This window comes from Capra hircus, chromosome 10, assembly GCF_001704415.2.
Source record: "Capra hircus breed San Clemente chromosome 10, ASM170441v1, whole genome shotgun sequence".
Lineage (NCBI taxonomy): Eukaryota > Metazoa > Chordata > Mammalia > Artiodactyla > Bovidae > Capra > Capra hircus.
This window is the reverse complement of record NC_030817.1, coordinates 14,372,815-14,400,441: the sequence shown is the minus strand read 5'-3', so window position 1 is coordinate 14,400,441 and position 27,627 is coordinate 14,372,815. Positions and strand designations below refer to the sequence as shown.

General features: G+C 40.7%; 1 protein-coding gene and 1 pseudogene across 1 annotated transcript in view; one reads left to right on the top strand and one right to left on the bottom strand.

Annotated features, from left to right (window-relative positions):
* The window catches only part of SPTLC2 (serine palmitoyltransferase long chain base subunit 2), a 102,546-nt gene that overhangs the window by 6,174 nt on the left and 68,745 nt on the right, over positions 1-27,627 (bottom strand). The window contains exons 10-11 of the mRNA XM_018053912.1: positions 9,301-9,436; positions 7,024-7,153 (exon numbers count right to left, since the gene is read on the bottom strand). Of these exons, the coding sequence (XP_017909401.1) occupies positions 7,024-7,153; positions 9,301-9,436 (266 nt within the window). The remainder of the gene's footprint in view (positions 1-7,023; positions 7,154-9,300; positions 9,437-27,627) is intronic.
* Positions 23,383-24,393, top strand: LOC108636922 (annotated as a pseudogene).

Below are 27,627 nucleotides of genomic sequence, written 5' to 3'. Positions count from 1 at the left end.
TAGACTAAGAAAAGGTAGAAGCCTGGCTGCCTGACTGTGGCTCTCCAAATCTTCATCACATCACATAAATCATCTGTCCACTCAGGGTTATAATTACACAGGAAAATGTATACCATCTAGCTCAGAAAAGAAAATCAGTTGATTATTAGTTAATAGATACATTCAACTGTTCTTTAAGAAATCAGTGTTTGGGGAGGGGGACACTAATAAAAAGTATTGCATATTTACTCTAACATAAGAAAAATACTCTTCACTCCAAATGTGAAAAATTTGAAAAGCAAGTAAGAGTTGGACTTCAATATGCTATCAGAACAGTGGTAAACCTTGAGGAGAGGTTTAATTAAAAGTTCTATATGGAAACAATTTAAGATTGAATTTTAGCTGTGAGAATCTCTTAAACCATTTATTCTCCCAACCTCTGATATAGGACTTACTAATTTAAAACAATACGTGACTTACTAAATCACAAAGTAAAGGATATTCAGAAGAACATGATATTGTTCATCAATTAAAAGAGAAAGCCACTGCAGCCCAAAGGGATGTAGACTGATACTATAACAAATATCTCAGATGGACAGGTTTCACTGACATAAAAGAGAAAACTGTAACTACAAACTGCTGGCCATGTTGTGAGGTTACCTGGTTAGATTAGGAGTAAGGAACCATTACAAGTATCACAGTTTGTTAACAAAGAGTCTACACTGAACTTCTGGACGACAGGGTAAGATGAGTTCTTAGGGAAAAAACATGTTAATTATAGGGTTGAATATGGTCTTTGAATAAGAGAATATCCTAGAACAGCTGCACATCCCTGAGCTGACAATTTTGCTCTTCTCCTTTCTAAAAATAGTAGCTTGACTGCGATATAATTCACAAAATTCACCTCTTACAAGTTCATAATTCACTGCTTCTGGGCATATTCAGAGTTGTACAACTTTCATCACAATCTAATTTTAAAACATTATCACTTCAAAAAATAAACTCCATACTCAAATCCTCATTCCTCCTTTCCCTAGGCCCTGACAACCACAATCTATTTTCTGGCCGGGGATGTGCCTGGTTTAGACACTGCGTATGGATGGTCTTTTGCGTCTTCTTTCACTTTGCATGCTGTTTTCAAGGCTCAGCCATGTTGTAAGGGTATAACTTCATTCTCTGGCATGTGGTTATCCAGCTGTTCAGTACCATTAATTGAAGAGACTGTACCTTCTCCATTAACCAGTCCTGGGCTTCGGAGTTGAAAATCAATTAGCCATAGATGTTAGGGTTTATCTCTTGACTCTCGATTCTACTCCATTGGTCTAAAAGCCCATCTTTATGCTAGTACTCCACTGTTCCAATTACTGTAGCACTGCAGTAAGTTTTGCAATCGGCAAGTCTCCAACTTCTATTTTCCTTCTCAATATTGTTTTGCTGATCTGGGGCTTCCTACGGTTCCATACGAATTTAAGGATCAGCTTTCCTATTTCTGCAAAAATAGCCATTGTCATTTTGATAGGGATAGCAGCGGGTCTACAGATCTTGCTGAACTGACATTTTAATAAACTTAAATCTTCCAGTCCATGGATATGGGCTATCTTTACATTTATGTAAGTCTTCCTTCATTTCTTCCAGCAATGTTTGACAGCTTAATATGTAAGTCTTCCACCTCCCTGGTTAAATTTATTTCCAGGTATTTTATTCTTTTGAATGCTATCATAAATGAAACATTAATCTCCTTTTCATGTGTTCACTGCCAGTGTATAGAAATATACTAATTTTTTTGTGTTTTTTACTCTGCAACTTTGCTGAATATATTTATTAGCTATAGCAGGTTAGTTTTTTAGTGTGAATTATAGCACATTTCCTATATATAGAATCCTGTCTCAGGGCCTATTAATAAATAAAACTTCATTTATATCTCATAATGTTCATGTTTACTTCCATAAAAAACCATTAAGACAAAATGACTTTAACAAATCTGCAGTTTCAAAAAAAAATACTTTATGCTTAAAAAACCTATATGGAAGGCAAAGTCAAATAATCCTTCAAGTGGATATTATGAGAAAAAGATCAGAACTGTCAACTGGTAAACATACTATTGGCAATAGAAATCTACCAAGATACCTGATTACAGCTAAGTTATTTCATGGATGTGTTTAGTTACCAGGAGTAAAAACTTTTAGAAGCATAGTGAATAACTTTAGTCAATGCTTTTAATGATAGTTATTTTTTAAAAGGTGTGTTGAAACTCTTAAATACCCAAACAGGATGGAAGGGAAGCTGGTATCATTGGGTTAAAAAATAATCAAAGAAGAAATTCATCAGTAAAATTTTTGAGTAAAGGGAAAATCTATCGGAAAAATCTCAAAAGGTATAATAAAAATAAAGAAGAAGATACAATATCAATAAATTGAATCCAATTTAAGTGTCAGATGATTAGAATATACCATATTTGTAGATTTGCTATGAAGAAATAGGGACAAAAAAATCAAAATCTTTAGCAGTTAAGAAAATTAAAATGTCAATTAAGCTGTTTTTAAAAATTAGGCTTTTGAAAACATGCATTCATAATATTAAGATTAGTAGCTCTCCAATGAATTAATATTCTGATATTTCTATCACCTAAATTTTTTTCTATCAACCAATTTTATGCAAATATCATGTTCTAGAGCTCTATAAACTCCTAGAAAGTAGTATTTATTTAAAGTCTGAAATCCTTTTGTTTTTTTTTAGAAGTCTGAAATCTTTGAGAGGCTGGAGACAAGACAGTGGAGTACAGGGACTTGAGTTTACCTTCTCTCTAAATCACAACCATCTGCTGAACAACCACTGACAAAAAAGACTGGAATCTATCATAAAAGAGACTCTACATCCAAAGACAAAGAAGGAGCCACAACAAGATGGCAGGAAGTGCACATTCACAATACACTCAAATGTCATACCCAATGGGAGGGCAACCCACTGATTGGAAAATAATTACATTGCAGAGTTTCTCCTACAGGAAGGAGAGTTCTGAGCCCAGTGTCAGGCATCCCAGCTTGGGGTGGGGGGGGTCTGGCAATGGGAGGAGCAGCATCTGGCTTTGAAGGCCACTGGGGCTTGATTACAGTCCTCCACAGGACTGGGGGAAACGGAAACTCCATTTTGGAAGATGCACGCAACGTCTTGTATGCACCAGGACCCTGGGGAAAAGCCGTGACATAGAAGCCTGGGCCAGACCTACATGCTGGTCTTGGAAGGGTCCCCAAGGGAAGGAAGGGGTGGCTGTGGCTCACACTGGCGGCGGAGGTATGGGGGAATACTCATTAAGAGTCTGGAGACTGCTACTTTGACACCAAGACCCTGCCCCACCTCACAGCCTGTGCACCTAGTGTTTGGATGCGGCAGCCCGAACAGCCAACACTGTGGGAACGCAGGCCCACTCATCACCAGACAGGCTGCCTAAAGACTTCCTGAGCCCACAGCTGCCTCTAAACACTCCCCCCTCATACGGCCCTGCCCACTAGAGGGACGAGACCCAGCTCTACCCTCCAGTGGGCAGGCACCAATCCCTCCCACCAGGAAGCCTGCACAAGCCTCTAGACCAGCCTCAGCCACCAGGGCCCAGATACGAGAAGGATGAGGAACTTCAACCCTGCAGCCTGCGTAATGGAGACTGCAAACACAGAAAGTTAAGACAAAATGAGATAGCAGAGGAATATATTCCAGACAAAGGATCAAGATAAAACCCCAGAAAACAAATCAGTGAGGTGGAGACAGGAATCTACCTGAAAAAGTATTCACAGTAACGATAATAAAGATGACCCAAGATCTCAGGGGAAAAAAAAAATGGAGGCACAGATCAAGAAGGTACAAGAAATGTGTAACAAAGAGCTAGAAAGTATAAACAGAGTTCAACAGCACAATAACTGAAATGAAAAATAGAAGGAATATTTTTATTATTAGTGATTCTACTAGAAGGAATCAACAGAATACATGAATAAGGAGAACAGATAAGTGACTTGAAGATAAAATGGTGGCAATCACTGGAGTGGAACAGATTGAGGAAAACAGAGTTAAAAGAAATGCAGACAGTTTTAGAGACCTTTAGGACAACATTAAACACACCAACATTCACATGACAGGAGTCCCAGAAGGAGAAGAGAGAGAGAGAAAAAGGCCTAAGAAAACATAGGGAGATAATAGCAGAAAACTTCCGTAACATAGGAAAGGAAACAGCCACCCAAGTCCAGGAAGTGCAGAGTCCCATACAGCAGAAACCCAAGGAGCAACACACCAAGACACATGTTAATCAAACAAACAAAAATTAAAGACAAAGATAAACTATTAAAAGCAGCAAGGGAAAAGGGAATCCCCATAAGGTTACCAGTTGATTGTTCAAGCAGAAACTATGCAGGTCAAAAGGGAAAGGCATGATATATTTAAAGCAATGAGAGCAAAAATCCTACAACCAAGAATACTCTACCCAGCGAGGCTCTCATTCAGATTTGATGGAGAAATCAAAAGCTTCACAAACAAGCAGAGGATGAGAGAATTCAGCACCACTAAACCAGCTTTACAACAATTATTACAACTTCTCTAGGCTGAAAAGTAAAGATTAGAAACAAGAGAAACACAATTAGAAACAAGAAAACTACAAATGGGAAAGCTCACTGGTAAAGGCAAACATACAGCTAACAAAACGGCAATAAGAACATACATATAGGTAATTACCTTAAACATAAATGGGTTAAATGCTTCAACCAAAAGACAGACTGGCTGAATGGATACAAAAACAAGGTCCATATATATGCTGCCTGTAAGAGACCCACTGCAGATTTGGAATACATACAGACTGAAAGTGAGGGGACAGAAAACGGTCTCCATGTAAACGGAATTCAAAAGAAAGCTGAAGCAGTACTCGGGTCAGACAAAGCAGACTTTAAAGTAAAGACTGTTACTAGAGACAAAGGAGGATACTATATAATGATTAAGGGATCAATCAAAGAACACGATGTAACGCGTTGACTGTGTGGATCACAACAAACTGTGGAAAATTCTTAAAGAGATGGGAATACCAGACCACCTGACCTGCCCCTTGAGAAATCTGTATGCAGGTCAGGAAGCAACAGTTAGTTCCAAGTCTGGAAAGGAGTACATCAAGCCTGTATATTGTCACCCTGCTTATTTAACTTATATGCAGAGTACATCATGAGAAATGCTGGGCTGAATGAAGGACAAAGTGGAGTCAAAATTGCTGGGAGAAATATCAATAACCTCAGATATGCAGATGACACCACTTTAATGACAGAAAACAAAGAAGAACTAAGGAGCCTCTTGATGAAAGTGAAAGTGGAGAGTGAAAAAGTTGGCTTAAAACTCAACATTCAGAAAACTAAGATCACAGCATCTGGCCCCATCACTTCATGGGAAATAGATGGGGAAACAATGGAAACAGTGACAGACTTTATTTTTTGGGGCTACAAAATCACTGCAGATGGGTGACTTCAACCATGAAATTAAAAGACACTTCCTCCTTGGAAGAAAAGTTATGACCAACCTGGACAGCATATTTAAAAGCAGAGACGCTGCCCACAAAGGTCCATCTAGTCAAAGCTGTGGTTTTTCCAGTAGCCATGTATGGATGTGAGAGTTGGACTATAAAGAAAGCTGAGTGCTGAAGAATTGATGCTTTTGAATTGTGGTGTTGGAGAAGACTCTTGAGAGTTCCTTGGACTGCAAGGAGATCCAACCAGTCCATCTTAAAGGAAATCAGTCCTGAATATTCATTGGAAGGACTGATGCTGAAGCTGAAACTCTAATACTTGAGCCACCTGATGCAAAGAAGTAGCTCACTGGAAAAGACTGTAATGCTGGGGAAGATTGAAGCAGGGAGGAAAAGGGGACGGCAGAGGATGAGATCGATGGATGGCATCATCAATTCAATGGACATGAGTTTGAGTAGACTCCTGGAGTTGGTGATGGACAGGAGGCCTGGTGTGCTGCAGTCCATGGAATCGCAGAGAGTCGGACATGACTGAGCGACTGAACTAAACTGAACTGAACTAAACGCACCCAACACAGGAACACCTTAATGCTTTAAAAAGTCTGAAGTCTTATGTGTGAGGTAATAAAATACCAAGAGACGAGAACATATTAAGAGACCATAAATTTTTATAGTCAGTAATAATTATGGGTTCCTGTTGTATGCCTGGCACACAGAATGAAAAAAATAGACTTAGTTCCTGCTTAAGACTTACCTAATGGAAAAGACTGCCATTAAATAGCTACAGGTGTAAAGAATTTTCTAGACAAGAGTCTTAGGATTTCAGAAACATCTAGCAAGAAGGTTTGGGAAAACCCTTGAGCAAGTCTATGTGGAGATGTAACGAATGAGTAACAGTCAGCCAGACAAAGGGGAGAGAAGGGTCAAGAGAGAAACGTCCACACACAGAAAAACAGGTGGGAAAGCTTATAAGAAAAAGCTAGAATAGAAAGAGAATAAAGAGTTGTAGAGACTATAATGAGGGAGAGAGTGAAACAAGATAAGCCAGAAATTTCCCAAGAGCCCTGATCACACAGGATCTGGTGGGTGATGCAAACAGCTTTGCAATTTTTTGTTAACAGCCATGTATTAAACAGCATCGTGTGCTCCCTCCTCTACCAGTGACTATCTATCTCAGGTGCTCAATGACCACGAGGCCCAACAGATGATTGATTTCACCTGATACACAGGCCTTCTTAGTATAAGGTATATTTATATCAAAGTGACGGAGAAGGCACTGGCGAACCACTCCAGTACTCTCGCCTGGAAAATCCCATGGACGGATGAGCCTGGAAGGCTGCAGTCCATGGGGTAGCTGCGAGCTGGACACGACTGAGCGACTTCACTTTCACGCACTGAAGAAGGAAATGGCAACCCACTCCAGTGTTCTTGCCTGGAGAATCCCAGGGACGGGGGAGCCTGGTGGGCTGCCGTCTATGGGGTTGCACAGAGTCAGACATGACTGAAGCGACTTAGCAGCAGCAGCAGCAGCTATCAAAGTGAAAGGGTCTACTCACTGTGTCAAGCATTTCTCTGGTATGAGCTGCAGACAGGCAAAATCTGGCTCTGGACTCAATGATGGGGGTAGCAGGAAATCCTACCACAACTACACCAATATTTCGCTTCAGCATCTCCCGTCCAAAGGCGCTGCAAAGGGAAAACAAGAAACCAGGAAGAATAATAAAGCACACAATACAAAGGTCTTGCCGTACTGAGTGATTTAAACTCTTAAAGGCACCAGAGATTTCTATTAGGAATTTCTTCTAACTTCTGTGAAAGTTAGAACTGACAGTTTACAAAGACTCTATTCAATCCTAAAGTGGTCTTCTCCCAAATGGTTTCCTTCAGAAAGGTGAAAGGATAAGTGTTGGCAGAGACCAATTTTAAATAAGGCTTGTCAAAGTAATTTGCAGTTGTAGCTTTAAGGTGTCCCTGACATGTAACAGTGGCTCAGAGGTTTCAAAATGAACTTGAGTTTAAGCCTGGTCCTTGAAATGTTAGGCTTGGCAGTATAAAAAAATTTTTAAGATTAAGGATGTGGAGGATCTGCTGTAATATGGACGTGCTTCTGCTGGTAGAAAGACCAAGCATCAGCCTTCCAGACCATGCATTTTCTGGATCGATTTAGGTGCTAAGCTGCCATTGGCATTCAGGGTTTCCTTAGGTGTGTGTGAGGCCAGCTCATCCCGCCTTCAGATGACCACCCAGACCACCATACTCCCAGGTTTCCTGATTTAATTTCCCCTCCTATCATAGTTCTGGGCTCCCCTGGTGGCTCAGACGATAAAGTGTCTGCCTGCAATGCGGGAGACCGAGGTTCGATTCCTGGAGAAGGAAATGGCAATCCACTCCAGCACTCTTGCCTGGAAAATCCCATGGACAGAGGAGCCTGATAGGCTACAGTCCATGGGGTTGCAAAGAGTCGGACACGATTGAACGACTTCACTTTCACTTTCCTATAATAATTCACTTTAATAAACATTTGCTGAGTGCCAGGAGCTATATGGGCACTGGACATTCAAAGGTGAAGAAAAAACTTGCTCCTCTGATGAGTTCACTTAAACCTGAGAAATGATCCTTACTCAAATTTATATTTAAGACCTAGTCAAACTCACAACTCTGAAAAGATGTGCCTTTTTTTACTGACTAAGCAGATGACTCCTTTATCCACTTCATATCGGCTTTTCAAATATATTTTGGTTTTGTTACACATCTGTGCTTCTCAAATACACCGAAAGCTATTTCAGGGCAAAGATTTCCATTATACATGCCTTGCACAAGCCAAAGGGGCTGGTGCACTGTGCACATCTGGTAACTGTGCAGTTACACGGCTGACCTCACGGCTCACTGCTCCCCTTGGGCACTGCAGTTCAGCCCACTTACCTCCTGCTAGTCTTCCACTGGCTAACTATAACTATGTTCCTGTATTATGGCCTTTGGACAGAAGCTTCATTCTCCAAGTGGCTAACTTGCTCAGCTATGAGTTCCAGCTCGTATATCATCTTTCCTACCCACTGAGGCTCACCCAGGGGTGACCATCCCATTTAATTCTGTAATCTGCCCACCCACAAGGCACTCTCTCTCACCCCCTATCCTACCCTGTTTTTTCCCATGGCACTTAAAACCTTTTAACATACATATTACACATTTCCTTATTTATTCTGTTTGTCTGACTCATGCCCCAGTAGAGCATAAACTCCACAAGGACAGGGATTTTTCTGTGGTTTGTTAACTGATCTATCTTAAGTCCCTAGAAGAGTACATTTAACTCAAATGTTTGTTTAATGAATGTTAATGCATTTTACAAACTGGAATTCACTGTTTACTCTACGGCACATCCAGTAAATGAAGGTTAACATAATGTGACCAAGACAATTTTACCTAACAGAACATACAGCCCTGGTCTCACATCATGGGAGAGCCTGAGTCTAATAAGAGGCTCATCTGTCATCTGCAAAAGAGTAACCAATTTTGGAGACTTAATGGTTAAGAATCCATCTGCCAATACAGGGGACATGGGTTCGATCCCTGGTCCAGGAAGATCCCTCATGCAGCAGAGCAGGTAAGCCCGTGCAACCCAACTATGGAGCCCGAGCTCTGGAGCCTGCGAGCCAAAACCACGGGGCCTGTGCGCCACAAATGCTGAAGCCTGCATACTCTAGAACCCTTGCTCCGCAACAAGAGGACCCACTGCGGTGAAAAGCCCGTGGACCACAACCAGAGCGTAGTTCCTGCTTGCTGCCACTAGAGAAAGCCCACGCACACAGCCAAAATAATAATAAAAAAAAAGGTACCCGATTTTGGCTGGCATGTAGAGCATCAGAGGCACCACTGGAGAATCTTCATTCCCATAGATGATGAAGCCCATGCTTTTCAGACGTCTCCTGAAATACCGGACGTTTTCGGCTAACTGCTGAATACACTCTTTGCCTGGAAAATCATGGGAGGGAAACAAAATAATTTTTGCACAGTAAACTGTATGGAATATAAAAAGACACAAATATATCTTGCTTTGGTAAATTCTGTCATGGTAAGTGCTGAGTGTAGATTTCACAGTAATGTACAAAATAAAGTTTATGAGTAGTATTTCCACTACTACCAGTGGCATACAAGCATCCTCCAGCATGGTCACTGACGCCGCCTCATTTCACACCCTGCCACCCTGCACAGTAGGTTAAGATACTTACCATCATTTCATTTATATAAATATTTATACAATATATGATATATAAATACATGTATTTATATTAGGAGACTCACAAGGTTGTGACTGGCTCACAGTCATATGATAATGAATGGCACAGCTGACTAGAATTAAGGTCTCTCAACTTCAATATTCATTCCAAAAACCTTGCTGCAAATGATTTTACACATAAGATCAGAGAGAGAGCCATTCAGAGTCCCACATTTTCTTCTTGAGTTTTGAGTTTGTATTACTATTTTCCTAAAACTCCTATCAAACAGCAGCAGCATACCCATGTAACATAAAAATCATATTTTTAACCCTACTTTGTTCATCTTTCCTAAACACAAATGGATTAAGGCATACATTTTTCTAAGTGCTAACTGATATTTGACCTCGTTTTGACTTTATGGGACGTCAATCTATGAACAGATGTCCCAGAACAATCGTTCTGTTATAGAGAGCAAGACACAAAAGATCAGCTTGTAAGGGCTAAGAACTGTTCAATAGTTTTCAAAATCTACTCACAAATAAGGAAGGTTGCGGTCATTTTTTCACATATATGAGAAATCCAGCAGATTCATATTTTAAAAAAATATAATCATACAGCTCAAAGATAAATCAATCAACTGGAAATACAGATGATTAACAAATGTTCTTAGACTCAAAACACTAACATACCCATCACTGATGTGGAGACTACTCTAGGTAAGTTTGCTACAAATAACCCCAAATTAATACTCTTTATGTAGATAATTTTAAGTTGACCAGAGAAGCTAACACAAGCGTAGATTAGATTAGCGTGAACACTGAAGAACATCACTTAAGTTACGACATACATCTTACAAATATTAAAGCAGACATTAAAGTATGTTACATTTATGTTGATAACTGGTGACCGACATACTCTAATTTTCCCCCTAGAAATACCAACACATGCTTACTCTACATTTAGAATAAGAGACTTCCAGTTCCAGGTGTGATAAGAGTACCAGGAACTGGATTTACTGTACTGCTTGTAACTGGATTTACTGAACTGCTTGTAAACAACAGAAGGCTGGACAGGGTATATTAAAGAATGGTTTTCAGACACTGGGTCACAGGCAGTGCACAACTGTCCTCCTGGAGAGAAAGGAAACCAGAAGTGAGTCTTGCAATTGCCTCCATAGCACCTAGAGACAGCTCCCAGGCTGCTCCGGAAGCGGGGACCTAGTCTTGTCCGCTGAAGACAACAGATTTTGAAGTTGGGGAGGCTAAGGTGGCTAGAATTTACTGGGCAGCACAAAAGGAGAGGAGGAAAGTGCACCTAGAGAGCTTTGGGGCCTGCAGAAGAGCCTTTGGCAAAGGGCTGACCTGGACACATAGGAGAAGAAACCATGAGAGGCTGGGGAGATCCACCAGAAAGCAGCAGATTAAGCAATTCCCAGCACTCCTACGGAGCTGGGAATAATTTCTATTTTCACTAACTGAAACGGAAAGACCTCAGAATCACACCGGTAGTGGAGCTAAATTAGCCCTAGACTAAAAGCTGCTCTGGCCAACACAAACACTCCTTAACAGCAAGTCCTGAGAGGATCCAACTGATTCCAAGAACAAAGTCCAACATTATCACCTAAATGAATATAACAAAATGCAGTCCCTAATAATGTGAAATTCACAATGCCGTGTGTAGTAAAAGCCGTGTGTAGTAAAAGGATTTAGGCATTCAAAGAAACAGGACAATATGACCCAGCAACTAGGAGAAAGATCTATCAAGAGAAACAGACCAGGAATGACAGAGTATTAGCAGACAAGGATGAAAAATGCTATCATAAAAATGCTCCATCCATTCAGAAAAATAGAGGAGACATGATGAAGAGAGATAAAAATAACCGACACATACGAAAATGACAATGAGCTGCAGAGAATTATGTTAAATGAAATAAGCTAGACACAAACGATTACACTCTTATGAATCCAATTACAGGAAATTCTTAAAAAGACATAATTATAGTGACAGAACAGATTAGCGGTTGCCAGGGAATGGAGAGATGATTGACGGAAGAGGGGTATGAGGGGTCTTTTCAGGGGTGATGAAAATATTCTGTACTTTATACTATGGTTACATGACCGCATACATCTGTTAAAACTCATGGAATTACACTTTAGTGAATTTTACTGTGTATAAATGGTATCTTATTAAAGATTTTTAAAGAAACTGACACATGCTGTTTCATATACTTTAATTTTTCCTGTATTATTTTGCAACTTGCTACCTTTCTCTTACCACAAATTACCTTCTGTTAGAAAAATTATCAAGGAAAAGGAAGAAATGCCAAGAGATTTAGACCTCACCACTTCCACTTATTGCTATATCATTCTAAGCATGTTTTCTGTAATGAAAGGAAGTGGACCGTTCAGTCTCGCCATTCATTGTCATCTGTTCCCTGACAAGAAGAGTCCCAGAAGAAAATACATCTAAACTAACACTCACATGCATAACTGGAAGATACTTGGAATAGGCAGGTTCCTTAAAAAAGTAAAAATATAACTACCATATCATCCGACTATCCCACTCCTGGGAATCTGGAAAAAAGGAGAGACTAATTCGAAACAATATATGCACCCAATGTTCGTATCAGTACTATTTATAATAGCCAAGACACGGAAGCAATATAAGTGTCCATCCACAGATGACTGAATTAAGAAGATATGGAATATATATATATGTACCCACACAATGGAATATCACTCAGTCACAAAAAGAATGAAATAATGCCATTTGTGGCAACAGGGATGGACCCAGAGAATATTATGCTTAGTGAAACAAGTCAGAAAGACACAAATATTATGTGATATCACTTATATGGGCATATATCTGGAAAAGATGAAAAGTCTTAATTTGAAAAGATATGCACTCCAATATTTGTAAGTTCAGTTCAGTTCAGTTGCTCAGTCGTGTCCGACTCTTTGCAACCCCATGAACTGCAGCACACCAGGCCTCCCTGTCCATCACCAACTCCTGGAGGTCATTCAAACTCATATCCATCGAGTCGGTGATGCCATCCAGCCATCTCATCCTCTGTCGTTCCCTTCTCCTCCTGCCCCCAATCCCTCCCAGCATCAGAGACTTTTCCAATGAGTCAACTCTTCACATAAGGTGGCCAAAGTACTGGAGTTTCAGCTTCAGCATCAGTCCTTCCAATGAACACCTAGGACTGATCTCCTTTAGGATGGACTGGTTGGATCTCCTTGCAGTCCAAGGGACTCTCAAGAGTCTTCTCCAACACCACAGTTCAAAAGCATCAACTCTTCAGTGCTCAGCTTTCTTCACAGTCCACTCTCACATCCATATATGACCACTGGAAAAACCATAGCCTTGACTAGATGGACCTTTGTTGTCAAAGTAATATTTCTGCTTTTGAATATGCTATCTAGGTTGGTCATAACTTTCCTTCCAAGGAGTAAGCGTCTTTTAATTTCATGGCTGCAATCACCATCTGCAGTGATTTTGGAGCCCCCCAAAATTAAGTCTGACACTGTTTCCACTGTTTCCCCATCTATTTCCCATGAAGTGATGGGTCAGATGCCATGATCTTTGTTTTCTGAATGTTGAGCTTTAAGCCAACTTTTTCACTCTCCTCTTTCACTTTCATCAAGAGGCTTTTTAGTTCCTCTTCACTTTCTGCCATAAGGGTGGTGTCATCTGCATATCTGAGGTTATTGATACTTCTCCCAGCAATCTTGATTCCAGCTTGTGCTTCTTCCAGCCCAGCGTTTCTCATGATGTACTCTGCGTAAGTTAAATAAGCAGGGTAACAATATACAGCCTTGACCGTACTCCTTTTCCTATTTGGAACCAGTCTGTTGTTCCATGTCCAGTTCTACCTGTTGCTTCCTGACCTGCATATAGGTTTCTCAAGAGGCAGGTCAGGTGGTCTGGTATTCCCATCTTAGTCATGCCCAAATAAGGAAAGAAGTACTATAATTAGCAACTAACAGCTCAATCTTACTTTAGGAGGATATGGTAAAAATATGTACTACAGCTGACCATTAATAAGACAGGGATTAATCCACATATATTTATAGTCAAGACTCAGTAGCTGGAGGTGTCTCTGAATCCACAGATTCAACCAAGTAGGGACATGTAGTACTGTAGTATTTATTACTGAAAAATATCCACATATAAGTGGATCTGGCCAGTTCATATCTGTACTGCACACAGGTCAACTGTATTTATACTTTATACACAGCAAAATAGGCCCATAGATGTTTAACTATTTTCTCCAAGGCCTTTCATTCAATAGGAGGAAGATCAAGGTTTTCTGATTCCAGTTCAGTGCTTTTGCTTTCACACCACAGCCAGAAATTATGTCTGTTTCAACCTCTAAAGTGTTTATCCCTTTATTGGGTAACAGTATCTGTATTTTGGGCTTCCCTGGTGGGTCAGCAGTAAGGAATCTGCCTGCAGTGCAGGAGATGCGGGTTTGATCCCTTGGTCAGGAAGATCCCCTGGAGAAGGGCTTGGCAACCCACTCCAGTATTCTTGCCTGAAGAATCCTGTGGATAGAGCAGCCTGGTGGGTACAGTCCATAGGGCTGCAAAGAGTCGGACACGACTGAAGCGACTGAGCATGCATGCACACACGCATCCGTACCTTACTTTTTAAATGGCACTTACTAGCAAATGAATGGGACAGGGATGAACGGGTGAGGGAGCCTAAGAAGACGCAGGGCAAGGATGAGACAAGCAAAGAGTGGTTCTTCCAATAAACTCATCTGCAACAGCAAACTGCAATCGTCAGTGGTGAGCAAAGAATAAAGACTGAGGGGAAGAATCAAGACCAGCGCTGGAAAAAGAAGTGAACTAAATTAGAAATGGCGGTCACAGAGAAACCCAGAAATTAAGTGGTCTGTTTATTCAACAAAAACTACTAGGCAGAACCAAGAAGATGCCAATATTTGACTATTTTTGACCTTAAAAAGGCAATTTATTCTGATTCAACCTAATATTTCAAAGATAAGAATAGGAAAAGCAGCCAAGTTCCTTACAAATCAGTAAACTTTTGCAGTTATACATATTAGGAAAGTGGTTATCTCTTATGAGGTGATCCTGAATTTTAAAGACAACACAGCTATCCATTTTGAATTAAACATCATATAAAATACCAGTTAATATTAATACAAGAAGCATGGTATTTAAGTTCAACTGCCAAGCTCACTTCTAAAGAGTTTTCTCACAGCAAAGCTATAGCAAGTATAGGGTCAAATGTGAATTTAAAAACAAAAAAGGTTAGCATTGCTTAAAAAAAAAAAAAAATACTAACTCTTAAAAGGTCTTGATCTTTGCCTCAGAGAGAACACAGATGGTAATATAAGAAATCAGCATTCTTCTATTTTTCAAACATAAATCTTTACTTTTAAGGGTGACAAAAAGCATAAAGGCAATTTAGAGAGAACCCGTGTTCTGATTTCTTGAACTTTACAAATGAACCTTACTGTGTTGGCTGTCCTTTTGCGCAATTTGTTAGAATGAAGCCATTTTTAGGATATTTTCAGTAAAAATCTACAGCTTGGCATGAATGAGAGAGAGAGAGAAAATAAATATGTATGTGTAGTTAATATTGCAGAAAATATAGTAGATAATTGGTTATTTTTTACTCCTCAACTTCTTATAATGCATTTTATGCTAAGGAGCGAAGTAAAATGAATATGATGGATCAGTGGGTTGTGACGGCATCATTAGATCTAATTCTTTAAAGGAAACTGAAAGCCTAAAAAGGGAGGAAGACAGACTAGAAGGAGCATCACAACTATCTATGTATTGACAACCACTATACATGGATAACCTTAAATCACTTTTACAAAACAGAGTCAGATTTAGAGTTACATTTATTAACTATTGCTAAACAGATTTTGCAGCTGTACAACTGCATTCCAGACATCCTTTCCTGACAGTTTATCAATCAGAACAGTGTTCTACGAGCTACAAATTTTCTGAAGTCTCAGGACTGGTTAAAAAGCAAACAAACAAAAAAGATAACCTCAATGTACAAAGTAAGGAATACAAAAGGGAGCAGACACTTTGTCTTCAATGGCCATTAGTGCTAACTACTCAGAACTTAGGCTTCAAAATATACAGCAAGTGTCTAAAACCTGCTTACAAGGCCTCCTGGTGGCTCAGATGGAAAAGAACCTGCCTACAATGCAGGAGGCCCAGGTTCGATCTCTGGAAGATCCTCTAGAAGAGGGAATGGCTACCCATTCCAGTATTCCTGCCTGGAGAAATCCCATGGACAGAGGAACCTAGCAGGCTACATACAGTCCATGGGGTCTCAAAGAGTTGGACACGACTGAGTGGCTAACACTTCACACTTTTTTTTCACTTCACACCTGCTTACACAGCAATACAACTTTCAATTTAGCTGATGAGCTTTTTAATATAACTTATAATCAACCAAAGAAGTTTGAGTCTGCAACTTCAAATATAACATTTTCAGTAGTAACTGAAATCTTCCAAAATAAAGGACATCAATGAGTGATGTTCAGAATTGATCACATAAGTCACATTATACCCCATTAAACAGCTCCTAATCTTCTTAGATTTCCTAGTTATGCTGACATAATCTACCTTCCTGGGAAAAATAAAAGTACTGCTATTCCTCAGACTCATACTTTCCAATTAATTATAATGGGTTGGAAGAATTTGAAATTGAAGAACTTCTTCCCCCTTCCCCACTTCTTCTTAAAGGTCATAATGCCAAAGCAGATGAGGGTTTTCCCAGTTTAGGGTCCCCCAAACAACATATCAGAGAAGGCAATGGCACTCCACTCTAGTACTCTTGCCTGGAAAATCCCCTGGACGGAGGAGTCTGGAAGGCTGCAGTCCATGGGGTTGCTGAGGGTCAGACACGACTGAGCGACTTCACTTTCACTTTTCACTTTCCTGCATTGGAGAAGGAAATGGCAACCCACTCCAGTGTTCTTGCCTGGAGAATCCCAGGGACGGGGGAGCCTGGTGGGCTGCCGTCTATGGGGTTGCACAGAGTCGGACACAACTGAAGTGACTTAGCAGCAAACAGAACATATAGCCCCAAGAATGGTTTCAGTTAGTTTTCAGCATTAGGAGTTATGGGACGTAAAGCCAGGATAAAATATGAAGAAATACTACCTACTGCCTTCTAATCTATACTACCAAAACATTACATTATGGGTATTTCACATAATATCTCTTTAATATTTTTTGTCTAAGAATTGAACTTCACTATCTATCTTTCAGTTTACCATCAGTCCAAAGTCTTATTTTTGCTATTTGGAAGGTTACTTTTAAAAATATTTTACTTTGGTTGGACTACGTAATCCAGAGTGAAAAGGAACATGTTTCACTCCTGCACTTTTTCTCTTGAAAACCATTTTCTTTAAAATAAAATTTAAAAAACAGGATAAACTCAGTCATCCTGAGTAAATTACTCTGCCTATGTTAAACATGTGTCTCCACTGATATCTAAAACTGGAGCTTATATCCTATAGACTTCTTAAACAAGTCTTTACAGTATCAGGTAACTCAAATGCAGACTTTCAAAGGTTATTTCCAAATCTTGGAAGCTTCTAGTACCAACTCCCTTTAAAGGAAAGAAACTGCATAACATAGCAAGCATAGTGCCAGGCTGAATAAATGCTTCCTCCCTTTCCCTTTGCCAGTTAAGTAATTTCTAATCAAAGAAAAATTATATTTAGCTTTGGTTATTATATGTCTAAATATTATAGTCAACTACTAACCAGCCTTACTTCCTGATAAGATACTACTTTGTAGTCTTCCATAGGTGAATGGATGAACATATTGATTTATATTGATTTAAATAAACTTGGGGGCTTTCCTGGTAGTTCAGTGGTAAAGAATCCGCCTGTCAATGCAAAAGATATGGGTTCGATTCCTGGTCTGGTAAGATCCCACATGCTGTGGAGCAACCAAGCCAGTGAGCCACAACCACTGAACCTGTGATCCAGAGCGTGGGAACTGCAACTACTGAAGCCCGCACGCTCTAGAGCCCGTGCTCTGCAACGAGAGAAGCCACTGTGACGAGAAGCCCGCACACTGCAGCCAGAGAGCAGCCCCTGCTTGCTGCAGCCAGAGAAAAGCCACACAGCAACAAGACCCAGCACAGCCATAAATGTGCGCTTGGCTGCTAAGTCGTGTCCGACTCTGTGCGGCCCCACGGACTCCTCTGTCTGTGGGATTCTCCGGGCAACAGTGGAGTGGGTTGCCATGTCCTCCTCCAGGGAACCTTCCCAACCCAGGGATCGAACCCAGGTCTCCTACATTGAAGGCAGATTCTTTACCATCTGAGCCACAAGGGAAGCCCTACAGCCATAAATAAATAAAATTATGAAAAAAAAATCACCTTAGCACTCTCTTTCACTAGCGGTGCAATATCTAAATCCAAGAGCAGAACAACAGCTCCATCTCCCTCTCAGCTGGAAGTCCTCTGGGGCTATGCAAAGGAGGCACTAGGTGTGTGGTAACTATTGCTGTCACATTAATTCCAAGAACTGTACATAGCTGGCTTGGCAGAAAAATCTCAAACGCAATCACAATGACACTTTCAAAAGAGACAAAGTAAGCCCAGGCCAAGAAAATGAATTCAAATTCCTTTTATGCTCAACACTTAAACCACAGCATCTTTCATACACCACATCAATAACTTCTGAGAGAAAAAAGGTTTTCTCACCTCTTCCTTTTAGAAACAACTTTAAAAATTATTTCGCAGCTGAAAAAACTAAAGTAACATCCAGAGAGGTTATGTAAATCAAGTGGAAGAACCAGGATCTGAACTGATTCTTCTGGTTTCAGACTGTATTTTTAACCACTCACTGATCTACTCTAGTTTCTATATTAATAGGACTGACTGAAAGGAAATATTAGGAACAAAACACCTAGGAATAAACCTACGTAAGGAGGCAGAAGACCTGTACTCCAAGATGCTGATGAAAGAAATCGATGACAGATGGAAAGATATACCATGTTCTTGGATTAGAAAAATCAGTATTGTCAAAATGACTATACTATGTAGGAAGTCTACAGATTCAACCTATCAAACTACCAAAGGGCATTTTTTGCAGATATAGAAAAAAAAATCTTAAAATTTGTACAGAGACATAAAAGACCCCTGAACAGCTAAAGCAATCCTGAAAAAGAAAAATGGACCTGGAATCAGGCTCCTTGACTTCAAACTATATTATAAAGCTACAGTAATCAAAACAGTATGGTACTGGCACAAAGACAAACATCGATCAATGGAACAAGATGGAAAGACTAGAAATAGAGCCACACACCTATGGTCAATTGATCTGTAAAAAGGAGGCAAGAATATAGAATGGAGGAAAGACAATCTCTTCAATAAGTGGTGCTGGGAAAACTGAACAGCTCCATGTAAAAGCAATACTTTCTAACACTATACACAAAAATAAACTCAAAATGGGTTAAAGATCTAAATGTAAGCCTGGATATTGTAAAATTCTTAGATGAAAACATAAACAGAACTCTCTCTGACATAAATCACAGTGGCATCTTTTTGGATCCATCTCCTAGAGTAATGGAAATAAAAACAAAAATTAACAAATGAGACCTAATTAAACTTAAAAGCTTGTACACTTGAAACAGTATGTACAACTAAATCACTTTGCTGTGTACTTGAAACTAACACCACATTGTAAATCAACTATACTCCAAGATAATCTTTTTTTTTTAAAGAAATATTAGGTAACAGGAATGTAAGAGGAGAACAGAGTAACCATGTTTAATTATAAGTTACTGCTGGTCCCTGCCAGCCCACCCCCCGGAGACTCACTTGCCTCCTAGCGATCTGTCACTGACTCACACTGCCTCCAATACCCCAGCCCAAGGGGCCCACACCATATCACCTTGACTGTCTGGCTCTGCTCTCAGGAATAGACACGGTACCTAGAGACTTCCTCTCATCCTGCATGCTTTCCAATTTCCATCGTAAGATTTCTGTCATCCACCACCTTCCAAAGGGGGGCATCGTACAAAATTTTGGTCAACTATTGCCAGTGTTTCTCAATAAGACTGCTATTAGCATTTGGGGCATGATAATTCTTGGTTGTCAAGGCTGTCCAGTGCCTTGAAGAATATTCAGAACCACTGGTCTCTTGGCAATAAATACCAATAGCACCTCTCCAGAGGCCAGTCTATGACAATCAAAAACACCCCTCAGTTCAGTTCAGTCGCTCAGTCATGTCCAACTCTTTGTGACCTCATAGACTGCAGCACACCAGGCCATCCTGTCCATCACCAGCTCCTAGGGTTTACTCAAACTCATGTCCATCCAGCCATCTCATCCTCTGTTGTCCCCTTCTCCTCTTGCCCTCAATCTTTCCCAGCATCAGGATCTTTTCTAGTGAGTCAGTTCTTCGCATCAGGTGGCCAAAGTATTGGAGTTTCAGCTTTAACATCAGTCCTTCCAATGAACATTCAGGACTGATTTCCTTGAGGATGGACTTCCTTATGTTGTTATTCATAAGCACCATCTGTATCCTAGCAGAACTCATCTGATTTTTGTTCTTGCCAAAATTACGGAGTAAATTCTAATAACCTTAGAATGAAACTGTCCACCCAAACTGCTAAAAGGGCAATCAAGATCTTCATTTTCTTCCCTCCCTTAAATGACTCTCTCTGTTCACTGATTTTTAGGTGGTCAAACTAGTCAAACTCCTCTAATCTTTTGATGCTATGCATATGCTACACTAAAAATAACACTAATAAAATTATTATTTATGTGTATGCTGCTGCTAACTCGCTTCAGTTGTGGCCAACTCTGTGCGACCCCATAGATGGCAGCCCACCAGGCTCCCCCGTCCCTGGGATTCTCCACACAAGAACGCTGGAGTGGGTTGCCATGTCCTTCTCCAATGCATGAAAGTGAAAAGTGAAAGTGAAGTTGCTCAGTCGTGTCCGACTCTTAGCGACCCCATGGACTGCAGCCTACCAGGCTCCTCCGTCCATGGGATTTTCCAGGCAAGAGTACTAGAGTGGGTTGCCATTGCCTTCTCCAGTATATATGCATACTATTTGTATATACGTATATATGTGGTATTAAGTTGCTCAGTCGTGTCCGACTCTTTTAACCTCAAGGACTGTAGCCCGTCAGGCTCCTCTCTCTATGGGATTTCCCAGGCAAGAATACTGGACTGGGTTGCCATTTCCTCCTCCAGGGGATCTTCCTGACCCAGAACCCAGAGCTCCTGTACTGTAGGCAGAGTCTTTACCATCTGAGCCACCAGGGAAGCATTATATGTATATGTGCTGCTGCTAAGTCGCTTCAGTCATGTCCGACTCTGTGCGACCCCATAGACGGCAACCCACCGGGCTCCCCCATCCCTGGGATTCTCCAGGCAAGAACACTGGAGTGGGTTGCCATTTCCTTCTCCAATGCATGAAAGTGAAAAGTAAAAGTGAAGTCGCTCAGTCGTGTCCGACTCTCAGCAACCCCATGCACTGCAGCCCACCAGGCTCCTCCGTCCATTGGATTTTCCAGGCAAGAGTACTATATGTATGTCCATGTAAAAGAATGCAGACTATATGCCAAATAACTGACACTGGTTATTCCGGTTTATTTTATGTGATATATGTTTGAGTTTTTGAAAATGAGCAGGTATTGCTTCTATAAACAAAATGAGAATGAACGAGTAGGCGGATACATTTAAATGTAGTATTAAAGGGATTTCCCTGGCAGTCCAGTGGTTAGGACTCAGCATTTTCACTGCTGTGGGCCTGGGTTTAATCCGTTGTTGGGGAACTATTAATAAGATCCTGTAAGCCATGCAATGTAGTCAAAAAAAAAAAAAGGTGGTATTAAAAATTCCACATTTAGGATCCTTAACAGACTGATCCCAAAATTCCATATACTTATGCAGCAAGAGGACTCAAAACATATAGGAAAGAATTTCAAAATCAGAACTTAAATCAGAACAGGAAAACACATCTTATCTGTGCAAACAAACATGAGCTCCACATTCGGAGCTTCCCCTGTTAGTCTCCTGCTTTCCTTAACGAGAATCACATAACAAAGTTCCTAGTTCGTTCCTGGCTGTTACTGATGATCTACTTTCTGGCAAATTGACGAGGATAGAAACATCATGCGTGGGGCCAACTGAAAGTCAATTAGTGAGCAGAAACTAAAATACAAAGGTAACTGAACCTTATGTTGTAAAACTGTCAACATTCCAAGGAAATCAGAGTTTAGAGTCCAAAGTTGGGTCTTCACTGCCAAGCCCAATATGGAGGGGGGAAAAGCTGACAAGCTTAGACAAGAGTTTATTCACTTATTTACTTCTCCTGAAGCTAAGAAACATTAAAGGCAAATTTTAGTATTAAGGAGAGAGAGAGGGGAATGGGTGGGCGGGATAAAATTTTTTAGTATTCAAAAAGAGTGGACTAATTAACTGAGGATACTGTGCTGGCTAATCTTATGTGTCACTCTGACTGGGCTCCATGGGCCTCAGATGTTTAATCAAACATTATTCTGTTTGTGTCTATGAGGGTGTTTTGAATGAGAGTAACATTTAAGTTGGTTGACTGCCCTGTGTGTGTGGGCCACAATCAATCAACTGAAAGCCTAAACAGGACAAAGTAGGACCTGCCAGCCTGCTAAGGTGGGATGTTATTATTTTTCCTGCCTTCATACTTGAACTGAAGCGCCAGCTCTTCCCGGATCTTGAGACTGACGGCATTTGGACTAAATCACCTGGGTCTCCAGCTTGCTTGCTGTAAACCTGGAGTCTTTCAGTTCCTGTAACTGAGCCAATTCTTCCTCCTTCTTTTCCTCTTTCCCTCTAACCTCCCTATAAAAATACTGCACGGGAAAAGCTCAGCAGATGTTTTATGATGATGACAGTGGCATGGATGTCTTAGAAAGCTTGGAATCTCTCCAAGAGACAACAATCTATTCATTTGACCAAGTTATTCCAGGTGCTATGGGACTTAGATGATACTTAATAGAACATTTCCTTGAATAATGGCCATACTTTTACTCAGAAGTTAAAAATAACTTCTGACTGCTGTTAGAGCCACTTATCTTCTACTTTCTTTTCTACTACGCTCCACAAACAGCTGCAACCCCCAGTTCTACCATTTGAAGTACAAGCACAGAACTGGAAAGAATATTAACCCACATAATTACTGTACTTCACTTAAAAGGTTTTGGTTATAAGCAAGAGATAAGAACCACTTCTCATATCAAATATTAAAATTGACTAAGCACTTCTTTTACCCTTTGTGTGTGCTCAGTCATGTCCAATTCTTTGCAACCTCATGGACTGCAGCCCACCAGGCGCCTCTGTCCATGGGATTTCCCAGGCAAGAATACTGGAGTAGGTTTCCATTTCCTCCTCCAGGGGATCTTCCCAACCCAGTGATCAAACCTGAGTCTCTTGTGTCTCTTGCATTGGCAGGAAGATTCTTTAGCACTTTTAACCTTTGTCAACTGCAAAGGCAAACAGCTCTCTAGGTCTCTGGGAATAGACCACCTGTCACTGAAGAGGTGTGGCTCAGACAAAAACTGAATGGTAGACATTACTCAAAATTACATAATAGCAGCAAATTATTTTATAATAAAAAAATCTTGTAACCATGCTCTCTCTATATCCCCATAAGAGCAGGGCTTGCTAAACAATTAAAAATTGAATAAGCAGAAGGTGTAGTGAAATCCCTCCAGTCTTGGTGCTGTGCTGTGGAGCAGAGACCTGAGTCTGTAAACCCCGAAGTGAAGTTCTGCCTACCCAAGGCCGCTGCTGTATGGAGACCCCTGGGGAAGCTACTGTCGCCAGGTCTGACCAGGAGGCAAAACCTTCAACTGAGGATTTGACAGGTAAGAGGGAAGGAGAATATATGACACTCAAGGTCACTGGACAGGAGAGCAGTGAGATTCACTTCCAAGTGAAAATGACGACACATTTCAAGAAACTCAAAGAATCACACTGTCAAAGACCGTGAATTCATCCAGGTTTCTCTCTGAAGGTCAGGAAATTGCTGATAATCACACTTCAAAAGAACTGGGAATGGAGGAAGAAGATGTGATTAAAGTTTTTCAGGAACAAAGAGGGTCATTCAACAGTTTACATTCTTGTTTTTTTTCTTTTCCTTAATCCTTAAAAAAAATAGCTCTTTTGTAACGTGGTATTCAAAACAGAATTGAAAACTGGTACCTCATCTCTTTAAAAAACCTTATAACTTGGATTCGTGTGCCCATGATTCACTATTGTCTGTTTTCTTGTGCTGAATTTTGGTGATCCAACCTCAGCCCTCGTCGTATCGCCCTTTGTTTTAAAAATAACATGGGTGCACAAAGAGGCCACCTTTTCCAGGACTGCCTATTTGTGATAAATAAGATCCATTAATGTCAGTGGTTCTAATGACTTTCCAGTTCTTAGGCGTATGATCGCTTCACTCCTAGACTAGGATTTTCAGTGGGAGATGGAAGTTTTTCTGAGAACAGAACTATGAAAAGTGACCTTTCCTTAGCTTGAAGCTAATTTTAAATCTGAGGGTCAGGACCAAAAGACGAGGAGTGTCAGGTTGGAGCCATGGTGACAGAGGCGGTGAGAACAATGATTAACTCCAAATATGGCTTCACGGAAGAGGAAGTGTTTTAAGATGAAAGAACCACCTTGTTAGAAGATCCCAGAAAAGTTCTAGTTTTCATTAGTAGTTAAAGTTATTCACGTAGACGTGATTAAAACAGAACACTGCTCTTTTTGCTACTTTTTGGCCTGGGATAGTGGTTTTAAACAGACACTGTCTGTATCAGCTTCATTAAAATAAATGAAATATTTACTTAAAAAACTTGAATAAGTAAAGGTAAAAATGGGGGAGGAACCTTTCCTACAAGTTGTAGCAAATATTTTGTACTTGTTAAAATTTTGATATAGACTTCCCTGGTGGCTCAGACAGTAAAATGTCTGCCCACAATTATTATAATTTTTGCTTAATTTATGAACCTTATAAATGCATAGATACTTAAGTTGATTTTCATGTCAACAGAAATATATTGATATTATTAAGGTTAAACCATGAAGGAACTTCTATTTTATTATAATATATATATATATATATTCACATTTAGATGATACCATAGTATATGAATTGGGCAGAATAGGGATTCATTCCTAACCAGCTCATCAAGCTTTTTTTGTTGAAGAAGCAGTCTCTTCTTGACTCATCTTTCTTAATCACTAGTGATCACCCTTTGATCAGCTCTAAAGTGGGCGGGGGCAGGGAGGCAGCAGATAACACTTTCAACTCTCATCACAGCACTTTCTAGATCAATAAATGATGTACTTGTCACAAGTATCCAGACAAGACGCCTCGTGAAAACTGGCATCTCATGGCCTCCTAGAAAGGAGAGCAAGAGGGACAAAAGAATGCCAGCAAGGACACAAGTCAACTGACCTTTAAGGTCATCAGTTCTTTAACTTTTACATGAACACCTGCAGAGATGTAGGTGAAAAATTAGCATCACTATACCTAAAAATATCTCAAAATACCAAAAGGGACTAGAGAAAGAAGGATGAAATGTACTATTAAAAAATGTTACCTAAAACAAAAGTAAAAGAAATATTAGCCAAAAGGCAGGGCAGACTGATTTTAGTAACACTTAAGCCCCAGTTAAAGTGCACCAGGAAATCTTCCCATTGGGCTCTTAAGAGACCAAGGGAATAGAAAAATAAATATAGTGAACAGTCTTGTAAAATGGATACTTATAAAGGACTCTCAGGAAGCAAGAATTCAGTAACTTTGGAACACTGAAGCAAAATGAGTTTACCATGCCCCTGTTTTGCTAGACTGTTGACAAATATCAAAGTGCTCAACCTGGGCGACTGTCAAATTAATGAACGTCAAAGCAGACGGCTTGCCTCTCCCTAGCCTAGGGATGCTGTTCTAAAGCAGGCCTTCAGCTCTTCAACTCCCTACAAGACTGCATGTGTATGTGTGAGTGCGCTCAGTCGTGTCCGACTCTTTGCGACCTCATGCATCTAAGTATTTCAATCTACTACCTGTTAACGACACTATTTCTATTTCTTTTCTCAGCAACTACAGGCACTGTAGGTAGATTTCTTTCATGAGCATGGTTTATCACCCTCTTCCTGCTGCTGCTACTGCTGGTGCTGCTAAGTCGCTTCAGTCATGTCTGACTCTGTGCGACCCCATAGACGGCAGCCCACCAGGCTCCCCCGTCCCTGGGATTCTCCAGGCAAGAACACTGGAGTGGGTTGCCATGTCCTTCTCCAATGCATGAAAGTGAAACGTGAAAGTGAAGTCGCTCAGTCGTGTCTGACTCTTCGCGACCCCATGGACTGCAGCCTACCAGGCTCCTCCGTCCATGGGATTTTCCAGGCAAGAGTACTGGAGTGGGGTGTCATTGCCTTCTCCGCACCCTCTCCCTAGCAGCAGCTTAATCCTTTAATTAGTTTCAATGCCCCAAACTAGGATTTCCTGAGGACTGCTGCAGGATGTGCAACAGGCAGCAGGGCCAAGGCTTTAAGTTGTTGATTCAATATAATCAAGAACTTAAAAGAACGGTTAGAAACAGAGGGCCCTAAACAAAAGGAAGAAAAGAGGCCAAGTGCCTCAGAAATTGAGGAACTGAGGTTTAAAGGGTGCCAGTCCATAACTAGGACAGAAAGGCTTAATTTGTCCAAAGACTGTCCCACTGTCCTCCTTTGGTACTGGAATGTATCCTGGCTACTTTTAGACAGAAATGAAGCAATGAGGAAATACGACTACTGTGGTCAAGCACCCATGGGCAGGTGAAGGGGGTTAGCAAATAAAGCGAGGCTTGGAATTAAGCTAGAGTTTCAGAGGCAGAAGGCAAGGCAATGAGCAAATACTGAACATTTAGGGGAAAAAAAGAGTATATTGTGGGCAAGGCTTTTGTAGGTTAGGTACAAAAGAATTTGAGATTCTGAATTAATAGGCTATAAAAATATAAGTAGCATTAAAACAAAAAAATTCCAGCCAGCCTGTAGAGGCCTGATGATAGGCCCCTGACCTCTTCGTTGTTTCTTCTCCCTCCCCTAACTGGTTCTAATTTCACCCTTGCTGCTGATTCATTCAGCAAAGACCATCAGTTCTTTGGAAGGAAGCATCAGTGCATTCAGTTCCAAACCCAATGAAGACAGACAACTTAGCATCAACATCAAACTCCTGTTCCACACACCAATATTTCTCTTATTTTTCTTTTTGAAAGAAAACAGATCAAATATCCTGTCCTCCAACTTCCTTTTCTTTCCCCAATCACCACCAATCAGTAGAGTTGCTTTTGGTTCTCACTGATGTAAGCCAGCTCAAGAAAAAAGGAGAGAGAAAAAGACAACTCTCAGATCTCTTAGCAGTTAGTCTGCATTATTAACTTAGGTTTTCTTTAAAATGCATGGTCTTGTCCACCAAGACGCATGGTCTGGTGGAGTGGACTCGAATCCTTGTTTTTTTTCAGTGTTCTCTCACTGTTTTAATTAATTAACTAAGTTTTGGGTTGTGCTGGGTCTTCGATGCTGTGCGGCTTTTCTCCAGTTGCAGTGAGTGTGGGCTTCTCACTGCTGTGGCTTTTCTTATTGCAGAAGAAGGGTCTTAGACACTCAGGTTTCAGTAGTTGTGGCTCACAGGCTCTAGAGCAAGGGCCCAGTAGCTGTGGTGCACGGGCTTAGCTGCCCCACGGCACATGAAATCTTCCCAGACCAGAGATCAGACCGGCGTCCCCTGTGTCAGCAGACAGACTCATCCCCTGTACCACCAGGGATGTCCTCGAATCCTCATTTTCAACAAACTCTACAGCAGTGGTGCCACACATTAGAATCCTTTGAGATGCTTTTAAATAAAAACTTATAAGAGCCTCACCCCCAGATATTCACTAGGTCTGCAAAGGGGCCGTGGTAATTAGGTATTA